At 40.4% G+C, this 12,924-nt stretch overlaps 1 protein-coding gene across 1 annotated transcript in view; it reads left to right on the plus strand.

The window, feature by feature from the left end:
- LOC136714401 (uncharacterized oxidoreductase ZK1290.5) overlaps positions 1–12,924 on the plus strand; it is an 85,346-nt gene that overhangs the window by 27,960 nt on the left and 44,462 nt on the right. The window contains exon 2 of the mRNA XM_066691895.1: positions 10,548–10,796. Within this exon, the coding sequence (XP_066547992.1) occupies positions 10,548–10,796 (249 nt within the window). The remainder of the gene's footprint in view (positions 1–10,547; positions 10,797–12,924) is intronic.

The raw sequence follows: 12,924 nt of genomic DNA on the forward strand, positions 1-12,924 counted from the left end.
TTATTAGCAATTATTGGTGAAAGCTTTTGCTAGAAATCATTTTCAGGGATGCATCCCCCCTAAATGGCATATAAGTTTTTGTAGTGCCCTGTGTGTTTCATGTAATCTTTTGAATTACTCCATTAGCAAAGTTTTTCTAAAGCTATAATTAACAATAAATCCCACTCTTAGTCATGCTTGGATGCTTTTCAGAACAATACAGTCTTACCTTAGCAAAACAAAGTATTCAATTTAGGTTGATTTTATATAGATTTTTAAGATATGTTTAGATATGTTCTTGTATATGGAGTTAGTAAAGCTTACATCGTGGACATTGTTTAAAGGGGCAACAAATGAGGTTTAAAATATATATATCCATCACCACATATTTCTACAGCTCTTTATTGAACATTTGACATGCATCTTAGGGGAAAAACACTTAAATAAAAAATCCCTATTTTGTTTTTCTTAAATATTTTACATCCTGGCACTATCAAGATCTTGTGTTTGGTACAGGGGGCGGTTCTTAGGCTAGGGGTCTGTGATGTCACTCACACCTCTGCCATAGTTTGCAGCCAGTGACATCAGGCAGTTCTCAATCTTGAGAGCTCACACTTTTGATTTGCTTTCTGTGCACCTTTCCTCCTCGCGTTGATCTTGAAAGTTATTACAGTGGATTCCTAAATTTACAAACTTGTCAGCACCTGAGTAACAAAAAAGGTAAAATGGCAAGCACAGTACTTTGCAAGTTTGCAGCAAAACCTGTTGTCATAAGATTTCTTTTCTCCCAGCCAAGTAAGCAGTTCTGGTGAAGGAGTTTGACCTGGGATTAAACTTTGGTTTTACCTTAATCTCATCAATTATTACAGCTAGACCAGGAGCTAGAGATGTGGCACATCCTTGCCAATGTCCGTTAAAGTAGCAGGTCATTTAATCTGGATTTTCCTGTTATTTATCTTCCTAATTTCTGCTTATCTTGTTATGTTATTTAATGGTCTGCTGTCTGCTGCAATTTTCTCCTCCTCTGTTCCAGCAGGATACTGAGACATGGGGGAAGCATTTTGGTGTTGTTCATATCTTCCCTGGTGTGTTTTTGGGTATTTATGTTAGGCAAGTTTGCCTACCCCTGCACACTTGCCCCAGATTGGGGAGTTGTCGTGGAAATCATTAGTTACGCAAGCAAATCTTTATATTGGGCTGGCCAAAAGTGACTTTTACATGTTTTGTATGTTGTCAGTAGACCCCCATGATTAATCAGTTCTTCATAGGGTGACAACCAAGATCTGAGCATATGACCGTTTTCATACTGAATAGTAGGCTTATCAAGTTCGTGAAGTACAAATAGACTTCAGTTATATTTCAGGAACCATGGAACTTGATTCTGGTATCAAATATTTATTTTGGGGGAGTGGAGAAGTTCAGAGAAGATGCTTTGTTGGTCACTAGCATGCACTTAGGAGATCCCTCAAGTTCTTGTGGAAGTTTTCAGATCAGTTTTGTGTGATTTGAAAATGCAAGTACGTGTCTGAAACAAAATGCTCCCCCTTTTCTGGATTCTAAGATGGATGAGATCATTGAAACTGAACTCCAGCGTTCTGACTCCCAGGGTGATTGGTATTTCTCATGCCCCATTCCCCCACCACAACTCTTTAATTCATGTTAATGTGAAGTGTTTTCAGTACGTTCTGTGCTTCTGTATGCTGTGTGCCCCCTTATAGTGACACTGTGCTTGGTTCCCCTTCACTGATCATAATAGGACTTTGTAATTTAGTAGACCCTTGTATCCAGATCAACTAGGGATCAACTTGGGTATAATATGAGAGAAGCAGAAATCTTAAGCAGCTGTGTCCAATAATTGAACACTGCATCCGTGTGAAAAAATTTAAGTCAGTCTGGGACTGATTGAGAGAGCGGCTTTGATGTTGAAATGTTCTGGATGTTTCCTAGCATTTTACTATCTATACGTCTAATGCACAATTAGATTGGTATCTTCAGCGGACTTCAAATTCTTGCTCCTTGCTTCACCCACCATGTGGAATGAGGTGTGTATCTCAAGGAGGTATTTGAGGCTTCTTTAAATCCACTTCCTGTTAGAAGCTAAATTTCTTATTCACTTTATGCACTATTCAGTGGGAGCCCTTAACTACAGTCAAGCAGTAGGTGTAGCCTGGGGACCAGCAGTGAGAACTACATTGAGTGGAGGCGTTGATTGAAGTACTCACTAGGGAGGTCTACAAATTATAACATTTTTGATAAGGTGACTACTCTAGTAATAATGTATTTATCCATTTCCTTGCTTTCCTGTTTGGCACCAGGCCATAGCTGGGAGAACCTTACATGTCATAGTGGAGAGTAGGTGAATTAGTTTTATGATGCCAAATGGCTCACTTAATAATACAAAAAATGCCTACAATCAGGAAAGACTTTCTTATCTATCTATCTGTCTACTGGGTCATGTAATTAATGTTTTCCTCCAGTAGCTGTAGTTTTCTCCCATGGCTAAATGCATTCTCTTAGCTTTCCCTGGTTGAGGTCCAGCTGTGAAACAGACTGCTTTGGGAATAGGCAAGAATTTATTTTCCCCAGGAAAATATTTTCCCCAGTCCCAGGAATTTAAAGAGTTTTAAAGTTTGGGGGACACAGGAGCATGGAGGGCAAGGAGAGGGCAGGACATGGTGACCAACAAGGGGGAAGTGGAGAAGGATAGGCAGGGTCTAGAGTCAGTAGTCTGGAGACTGTAGTAGAGGTGTTCAACTTATGCAGTAGCTGTGAAAGATCTATTGAAAGATCCTACAGCATCTTCCACTTGAAACTGCTTACCATACCCCCTTTGTAGGATTGCTTCAGGACACAAACAATGACTAATATGCCTAATACAAAGACTGTGGCATAGGAACGTTCCCAGCCTCAGCCATGGAGTCCTTCAGGGTCTTTTGGTGTTCAATAAAACTAAGCTCTCCACTAATTATATCAAACCCATTATGAGGTTATTTAGTCAAGATCAAGATCAAGAGGGTCTTTGGCCACGGAGTTAAGTCTTCCTCAGGGACTAGGACTCTTCCAGGCCAGGGCTGAAGACCACTGTAGTAGAAAATATTGAGGGCCAAATTGACTGTTTTATCTGTTCAGCACACTGAGCCCTCTGTTTTGTTCCCTTTTATGTAGTTGTTTACAGCTGAAAAGTAGCCTTATATTCATTGTGACTTATTGTAGTTTTAGAACTAAGTTTTTGAAAGTAGACTGGAAACTGAGGTAAGCTCTTTATATACACTCACCTAAAGGATTATTAGGAACACCATACTAATACTGTGTTTGACCCCCTTTCGCCTTCAGAACTGCCTTAATTCTACGTGGCATTGATTCAACAAGGTGCTGAAAGCATTCTTTAGAAATGTTGGCCCATATTGATTGGATAGCATCTTGCAGTTGATGGAGATTCGTGGGATGCACATCCAGGGCACGAAGCTCCCGTTCCACCACATCCCAAAGATGCTCTATTGGGTTGAGATCTGGTGACTGTGGGGGCCAGTTTAGTACAGTGAACTCATTGTCATGTTCAAGAAACCAATTTGAAATGATTCGACCTTTGTGACATGGTGCATTATCCTGCTGGAAGTAGCCATCAGAGGATGGGTACATGGTGGTCATAAAGGGATGGACATGGTCAGAAACAATGCTCAGGTAGGCCGTGGCATTTAAACGATGCCCAATTGGCACTAAGGGGCCTAAAGTGTGCCAAGAAAACATCCCCCACACCATTACACCACCACCACCAGCCTGCACAGTGGTAACAAGGCATGATGGATCCATGTTCTCATTCTGTTTACGCCAAATTCTGACTCTACCATCTGAATGTCTCAACAGAAATCGAGACTCATCAGACCAGGCAACTTTTTTCCAGTCTTCAACTGTCCAATTTTGGTGAGCTTGTGCAAATTGTAGCCTCTTTTTCCTATTTGTAGTGGAGATGAGTGGTACCCGGTGGGGTCTTCTGCTGTTGTAGCCCATCCGCCTCAAGGTTGTACGTGTTGTGGCTTCACAAATGCTTTGCTGCATACCTCGGTTGTAACGAGTGGTTATTTCAGTCAAAGTTGCTCTTCTATCAGTGAATCAGTCATCCCATTCTTCTCTGACCTCTAGCATCAACAAGGCATTTTCGCCAACAGGACTGCCGCATACTGGATGTTTTTCCCTTTTCACACCATTCTTTGTAAACCCTAGAAATGGTTGTGCGTGAAAATCCCAGTAACTGAGCAGATTGTGAAATACTCAGACCGGCCCGTCTGGCACCAACAACCATGCCACGCTCAAAATTGCTTAAATCACCTTTCTTTCTCATTCAGACATTCAGTTTGGAGTTCAGGAGATTGGCTTGACCCTAAATGCATTGAAGCAACTGCCATGTGATTGGATGATTAGATAATTGCATTAATGAGAAATTGAACAGGTGTTCCTAATAATCCTTTAGGTGAGTGTATAATATACTAGCAATACATAACGATAATGCTACAGCCAGTACTACTACTACCCTTGCATTTAATTTCATAAAGCCCCTTGCATACAAATATTGTAAATAGTAATAGTAAAAAAAAAATACACAAATAGCTCAATGGTAATAAAATCACCCAAACAATGAAAAGGCATACTTTTTTGGCTCAATGGCACAATTATTTGTATCTGTATCATAGTGCACTATCCACTTTCTGTGGTTTACTGGATTTTCACTTTACTTCCCTACACGTCACTGTGGTTTTCCCAAGGTCTACTACACCAAACATTTATAAGGGGGATCAAAACGATTTCCCATAGTGAAATGTAGGTTGTAGCATTGAAAGAAGGCCCATTGATTAACATACGATTGTGGACTGTTGTGTTTTAAGAACAAATTCAGAAGATGACTAGTGATGACTAGTGAGAGGGTATTCCAGTAAAATGCTTTATGACCAATCAAAGACAGCCTTGTTTCGGGAGCAGATAACACACCAGAGGGTGTGGGCCATAAGTAGTACGAGGGGATGTCACGTTGAAGTCACATTCAAAATCTTGTACAGCCAGGCCTGTAAATCAATTCTTAATTTGATCAGCAGTAAATTATTGGATCTGTAGAAGGTTCCTCCCTAGGTCAGTGGGTCTTTGGGGCTGCGTGTAAGCCACTGTATTGTTAAATTACTGATTTCATGGATATTAGGTTATAGGCCTATTCATAGGCTTTGTGTAGGTTATTACCCTTGACCCTCTTTATGGAGTGAATTGGGGGTGGGGGTTGTTAGTATGAGTACGGTACAGGGGGAGTACTATGTCAACTATCAACTACACATAAAACTTCCTGAATGCTTGTAGTCTGAGAAGAACTACTACAAGATGTTCCTGGTGACTGAGCCTCACTCATTACATAAAGCACAGACAGAGAAGGTTGGCCAATCCATTATAATGCAAGTCATCTTGGATGAAGCATCAGCCAAACACATAGATCAATTATTCTGGGAGTAACAACTACTGCATATGGCATGGAGAGATCACCAGTACCCCAGTGTTGGCTGTCTGTGTATGAGGTCCACTGGGAGACTCCCCAGGCTTGGTTAAGGTCAGAATCAGAAGCCAAAACAACCAAGCCCACAATTCCATAGTTTTGAAGTGGGCATATGCTTAAACATGTCTAATATGACAGACCCATATCTAATATACCTTCAATACTTGAGAAAAATATTTCTCTCCATTAAAAATAAAGTAACACGTGTAAAGGGTTGGGGGGCCCGTTGCAAGAAAGTGCTGTATGTAGGCGGGGTCTGGTCTTGAAACACACAGTAGGGAGGCAGGCAGAGGGTACAAAACAGGCTTGCTGATGTTTTATTGCTTCCCTTAAATGGAAGGCACAGTGTCAAAAAGGCAAAACAAAACCTAGCTCTGTCTGAGCACTAACTAAACAAACTATTCCTAACTACAAAACAAACACTAACAATAATAACAGTAAATGCCCGGGTCGGCAGAGCAGACAGACAGGTGACAAATTAAAGGAAAAACCAACATGCAGTGTCTCAGTAAGGTGTTGGGCACCATGAGCCGCCAGAACAGCTTCAATGCTCTTGGCACAGATTCTACGAGTCTCTGGACTCTACTGGAGGGATGAACACCATTCTTCCAAAAGATTTTCCCTCATTTGCTGTTTTGATGATGGTGGTGGAGAACGCTGTCTAACACGTCGGACCAAAATCTCCCATAGGTGTTAAATTGGGTAGAGATCCGGTGACTGTGAAGGCCATAGAATATGATTCACATCATTTTCATACTCATCAAACCATGCAGTGACCCCTTGTGCCCTTTGGATGGGGCATTGTCATCCTGGAAGAGACCACTCCCATCAGGATAGAAATGTGTCACCATAGGATAAAGGTGATCACTCAGAATAACTTTGCCATGATTTGCTGTGATTCAAACCATGCCAGGAAAATGCCCCCCACAGCAGCCTCCGGACCCCCTCACTGTAGGGGTCAAGCAGTCAGGCCTATACCGTTCTCTTGGTGTCGCCACACATGCACTCGCCCATCTGTATGTATGTATATTATAAAATGTGGCCTGTATATATTTTTTTTCTTTGCTTACTTATTTTGTTTTCCTGTTTCCATATTTTTACATTTTTTATCAGATGTTTATTTCTCAGACTCAAAATAAGCAGTTGGGGAAAAAAAGGGAGTTCTATAGTTTACACATTGTTTCACAGATACACACGTAAATTCAAGTTAGGTTAGCTGGAGGCTTACTAGGGAGTGTATATTTCTGTTTCTTGGTCTGATTGCAGTCTTTTAATCATTGGCAGAATAATGAGGTAGATTGGTGAGTGGGAAAGTCAGCAAAAACCTGTGGACCACTTGTAGTGTTACATTGAGTGCAGCACGTAACAAATGGCATAACAGGAAAACATTGATGCAACAACCTATTCCTGTAAGGATCTCAATACAATATAAACAGTAAAAGGTCAACAGAAAAATGGTTTCACTCAGAATATCTTTCTGTGATTAAGTGGAAAAAAATGCCCCAGGTCCCTAGACTGTCAGAAGCCAAATTAAATGCTTTTTTTTCCAGTAGTAAGAAGTCAAGGCAATCTCATTGCTCATTTCCTTTTGTCATTAAACTCTCTCTCCAGTAATGTGCTCTCTTCTCCTCAAGCATCTGTCTTTCCCAGCTTTCCCAGGTTTAATGGTACATTGTTTCCCAAGTGTAGATGACACAGGAGGGGTTGCTCACTCCCTGTCAGCTGCAAGATAAAATCCAAAAGGGTCTTGGAAAGGAAGTAGGACTGGGCTGAGATGTTGCATGCTTACCAGCAAATACAAAGTATGTAGGATTGAAAGCAATATAAAAGTCAAAAACTGGCTGCATCACCCTGGCCAAAAAGACAGTCTAGGTGTTGCTATTGACACTGAGTGAAGAGGGAAACAAAAAAGGATCATGGAATGCTGGGATTCACAAGAAAAACTCCTGATTTGAAATCAGGGGAAGTCACTCTAAAGTCAGAGTAAAACTATATAATCCTATAGTGACCTCACCCTGAATATTCTTTTCAATGCTGGTCACCAGATGACAAAAAGGTAATGCAAAATGACCAGAGCAGCGAAACCAGGTGTTACAGGTACGTCACAAGCAAATACATTAATACAGATGCATATCTCCAGCTGTTTAGCCCGAGAAAACAATTCCACAAAGGCTTTTCCAAATTCCAGATAAGTATTAATCCAGAGAAAGATCCAGAGCTTTTCATAAAGAGCACGCACACGACCTAGAAAAGGGGGCATCAATGAGAGTGAATTAATTACACTACTAAGAACAATTGTGTGTTGTGTATTGAACAGAGGAAAAGAGAGAACAACTACAAATGGACCTAAGCAGGGCGTAGTGTATAGGATTCACAGCTTCCATTTTTATGAGGTCTACAGCTTTATACATATATGTGTATATACATACAACATACCAGTTGTCACCATCTGATCACATGAATAACAAATAGGTAGGAAATAAAGTGTCACCCCTGTTAGAATGATTGCCCAATAGCAGACTGCATACTTACTAATGCATCTTTTAAAAATAAATATTTTAGTTTAACCTTTTATACACTACAAGTTGCCTTTATACAAATTTGTGTGGGTATTTAGAATAACCTGACAAGTAACATTGTAGATGCTGAGTCACTGGTGGCAACAAAGAGCATCCTTGATGGACTTCCTGCATTATTAAGTTCCCCATAAGCATACAAAAGGCAAAATTGCCTCCCCTCATGTATTAACCTGATTGCATACTTACATATTTTAAAGTAAGTCACTTGATTTATAAGATGCAAACGATTTACCATATTTGTCAAACCCCCAATTCACCATTTCTAAATGAGCATGCATAGCAGTGGGAGCAGTTTTTTGTCTTAGTATTCACGGTAACAGTCATTAGACATGCAAAGCCTCTGTGTTCAAGTCCATGAGCGCTGAATGAATTGCTTTTATGCTGTAATTGGAGATGTCTTTGTGGCCACAGGAGGAAAAGAATAGTTGAGGGCTTCCCTTTCTTTGGTGCCTCCGAGGGCTCATTAGAAGTTTTTAGGCTCTGAGAATCAATTGGCTGTTATATAACTTGTTGTGTAAACAAGATAGGCTTTGGCTGAATCTTTCGGTAGTATATTCAATGGTAATATTTTGTTTGTTTCATATTTTTGGGAGGTTGTTTGTGTTATATATATAAAAAATAAAAAAAACATAATCATGGTTGAATATCTAAAGGTGGACCTGTTCCAGAAAACAAAATTAATATAGCTGAACAAATACAGAGCAAGGACCTGTATAATCCATGGACATATTCTATTTCAGTACTTCAGGATTTCCACAGGTGTGTGCATTGGAAAGTGAAGTTCCAGGTTTTATTTGTGCAGGTGTGATCTTTTTTGTTCAGTTGGTATGCCCATGCTGGAATGCCTAGTATGCCGTTACTTGTCGCATTGGCTCAGAGGGCAGAAGACTGACATTGTCCACATGTCAGCAAGTCCTAATAAAAGAGTAGACAATTTGGTAACAAAGCAAGCCTAAGCATTTCAAAACATCAAACATAAAAATGAAAACATGTTGGTCTGAAATAATACTTTGTGAAATTGCTCATAAAGTAAATGACACTAAAGAAATGAATAAGGAAAACCAGGCACATAGATTGTGAGTCCCTGCAGTGTTAAGAATTGAAATTGTCATTGAAATTAAAAAAAAATATCAGGGTTAGAGAATTGGAATAGTAGCTGCCTGGAAGGAATTGAGGTGGAACGGAAATCGAACAAAAGGAATCAGCCCCAACTCTGCATATTGGAGCCCTTCCACGGAGGGGACACACAATAGAATGCTGTAATATAAGTGACATTTACACTTTCCTTCATTGGAAGCTCCCTGATAACTTGTCTCCATCACGGTTCCACCTTCAACAAAGGTTTATGAACGTGTCTTGTGGTATTATTATCATGAACAGCACTGGGGTATAGCGCCTAACTTTCCCCACATGTTCACCCTACATGATTAATCCCCATTAACCAATCATACAACTACATAAACACATGGTAGGGACTTAATGTACAGTGCCCTAGTACTCCTGTTGCATACAGTGTATTCCTATGCTGATATGCAAGAGGAACTGGTCCCCAACAGGACCAGTCATGTACGATTTGCATTATAACACTGTAAGTAGTACTTGACAAGGGGGATGCCCCCCTTACACACTACGATACTAAAATTTTTATGCAAAATTGGCAGTTCTTACAACAGATTAGCATCAATGCATGCAATATTGTCTATTCTGAAGTATGTCTGGGGACTGAGGGATGCTTGGTAATTCAAAACCAACGGTCACTGTGTGAGGGCTCACAATCAGCTCATACCCTAAAAACCCCTCTCTCTCTCTGCCTCGCACTCTTTCTGTGCTGGGCAGGGCCTTGGAGGCACAGCACAGTCTTCGGGGGCCACTTCTCTTTCTGTGCTAATTGCTCAATTGTCTGGCTGTAGACCATAGTTGGCAGTATCCTTAATGAACCTGATGCAGTTTCAGCAAAAACCTGCACAGAAAGCACTGAGGATGTGCAGAGAAGCTACTGACCACGGCTGCCACTGTTTCACACTAATTATCATTGAAAAAAAAAAATTAAATGCAGTGTTAAATACAGTTTCCTTTCTGACCAAATTAACACTGTTTAGAAAAGTTTACAGTGGTTTGTTGGTTTACAGTGCAAGAAATATGTCGTTGCCTTACTTTGAAGGACCAATAATCATTTACATGACAAATAATTGTCATGAGCACTAGCATGTTTTTACCACTTCGTCACATCTGGTTAACCTTTTGCTGTAAGAGTCTGTGGGCTTGATTTTCTACAATACAAATGATTGGGGGCAGAACATAGGTTTCCTATAGCTGCTGGAACATACAGCTTAGTTTATGATAAATAATCTTAATTTGAAAAATGGGAAAATATAATCAACTGAATTCAAACAACTGGTCTTACTTGTTCCAAATAATTCACCAGCTTTTGAAAATCTGACTCTCGGTGTGTGTTTCAGGTACATCTCATCGCGGAGGCTACTCCCACTGTGCAGTGACGTACGCTCTCCGGGAGTGTGGCATCCGTCACATCGACACGGCCAAGAGATATGGCTGTGAATCCCAACTGGCGCAGGCCATCAAGGAGAGCGGGGTGCCGAGAGAGGAACTCTGGATCACCAGCAAGCTATGGCCAGCAGATTATGGCCACGAGATGACCAAACAGGCATGCCTGGACTCCTGCCGGAGACTGGGGGTCGAGTACCTGGGTAAGACACAGAACATGCTTTGTCTGCCCACCTTTCAAGCCCGACTGGGTGCACAGCAGCCCCCCATTGTTGCCCTCTCAACACCATCGTCCCTGTCGACACTTAGAGACAGGACAAGATTTTAAAGTTGTCCTCATATACAAACAAATTACAGTAAATTAAACATTGCTGAGGTGAAAATGTGTGTGAGGAGCAAACTGGTAATAGTGACTTACCACTCACTATTCCTGCTGCCAATCATACAGAATGAACAGCTGATCAGCCTTACTGAAGCAATCGGGACAGAATGTGCACTCTAGGTTTTATATTTGATTTACTATTACTTAACAGAAGAGAAGCAATGAATGCAAAGCTAATGATCACTGAACACATCAACGAAGTAATACAAATGAAGACTTGTCTGTACCAATATGTTATAAGCTATTGGTTAACTGTGTTGTAATTAAGTAGCAATGCTCAATGTTGAAGCGAGGTAATGCATTACATTTAAAGTTGATTTAAATGTCCCAAATTTCTTCCTAACAATTCCCAAGCTGGTCAAACGATCATAAACAAGAATCAGTACCCAGAGTCATTAAAGGACTTCTCAGTTAGGTTGGGGGATCTTAGGCAGGCCGAATTTTTTACTTTTATGGTCTGGCCATGAAATCTGCCTTACAAATCCTCCATTTACAAGAAAGTGCCATGGAATCTGAATACAAGACCATAAGAAAAGTTTCCCATCAGAGCAGGCCATTTTAATTTCAGTCGCTAATTGATCCTAGAGTTTCCTTTACTTTTACTTTTTTTTTTTTTGTGGAAGCCCAGAGAGTCCACCTCAACTGCATGGACCAGACCCCTGCAACTCATTGTGTAGTGTTGAAGACATAGATTAGTGTGTGGTGGGCTGTGGTTGAGGGTCTTATCTGAAAGGCAGCACCTCCTATGTAACGTTGCCCCCTCTTAATTTCCAGTCCAACAGCATCATGATTTCTGGTCAAGATAGTGGTTCACCAATGCAGCAGCCAACTGGATTATCTCTCACTATCTCCAGCTGTCAGCTTTCTAAATACATCAAGCTTCAGAATGATGTAGCTGATTTGAGGGATATAGACTATAAATGGAGGCTGAAAAGTTGAGTCAGTTCAGCGTTAAAACACAAAGAGATCTGCCATCTGAGTTTAGTCAGCATTTCAACCCCTCCCTGCAAGAGAAAACAGTGTGAGGAACAGGAAAACATGGGTGTCCACGTGAGGAGGGACAAGTGTTCCTCCTGCCATTGGGTTTCGTTGTTTTGCTTTTCCCAGTGAATATCTTGCATCCTGAACACATTTCTTTGGGAGGAAATTAAACGAAACCTCATTGCTCAGTAATTTCCCTTTGTGATTCTTGAAGGAAAGGGAAAAAAGTACCTTCTGTCAGATATGAGCATCAGTGAAATAATTAGAACTGATATGAAATGTAAAAATCTTTTAATCTTATTAGTGATACAAAGACCGTTCGGTCCATGCACTGCAACTGTTATGTTAAAGGACATATTAAAGGACGTATCTACTATTATGTAATTTGTTGCTCAAACATTACATGTCCTCGGCATGATTCTCTTAAGAAACTCTTAAAGCAAAACATATTGAAAAGGCTCCTGTCAGCTTAGGGATAGTGGTGAGGAAGTATTTCCCTGTTACACACTGCCTTCTTTAATTGCCATTTGTGCTTGGTGTGACTCTAAATTACTTTCCCTGCACACTGTCTTGTGATCAGCTCTGAAATGTCATGTCATGTCATGTATTATTTTATTTAATCAGGAAAGGTATTTGTAAGCAAAACAAAAAAGATGCAGTGTATTAAAAAAACAAACAAAAGAAAAACATTACTTAGCATTAGCCAAACAAACACTTAAAAAAGAAAAACGCCCCAATAAAACAAGCAAGACGTCTTTGTAGCCAAGTATAGGTATGACTGCATGTCAGAGGTCAGGAAGTGATGTGAGCAAAGAGGAAAAATTAGGAAGCAGATTTTTCCACAAAAGGCCTCTGCAGCTGTAAAAACACCCTTTTTAAGAGTCTGTCTGTTACACTGGTGAATAAGTACAGCCCTTTTATTATTGATATTTTTTATTTTTTAGTAATCCCAAACTGATTACTAAATG

This window comes from Amia ocellicauda, chromosome 19, assembly GCF_036373705.1.
Source record: "Amia ocellicauda isolate fAmiCal2 chromosome 19, fAmiCal2.hap1, whole genome shotgun sequence".
Taxonomy (NCBI): Eukaryota; Metazoa; Chordata; class Actinopteri; order Amiiformes; family Amiidae; genus Amia; species Amia ocellicauda.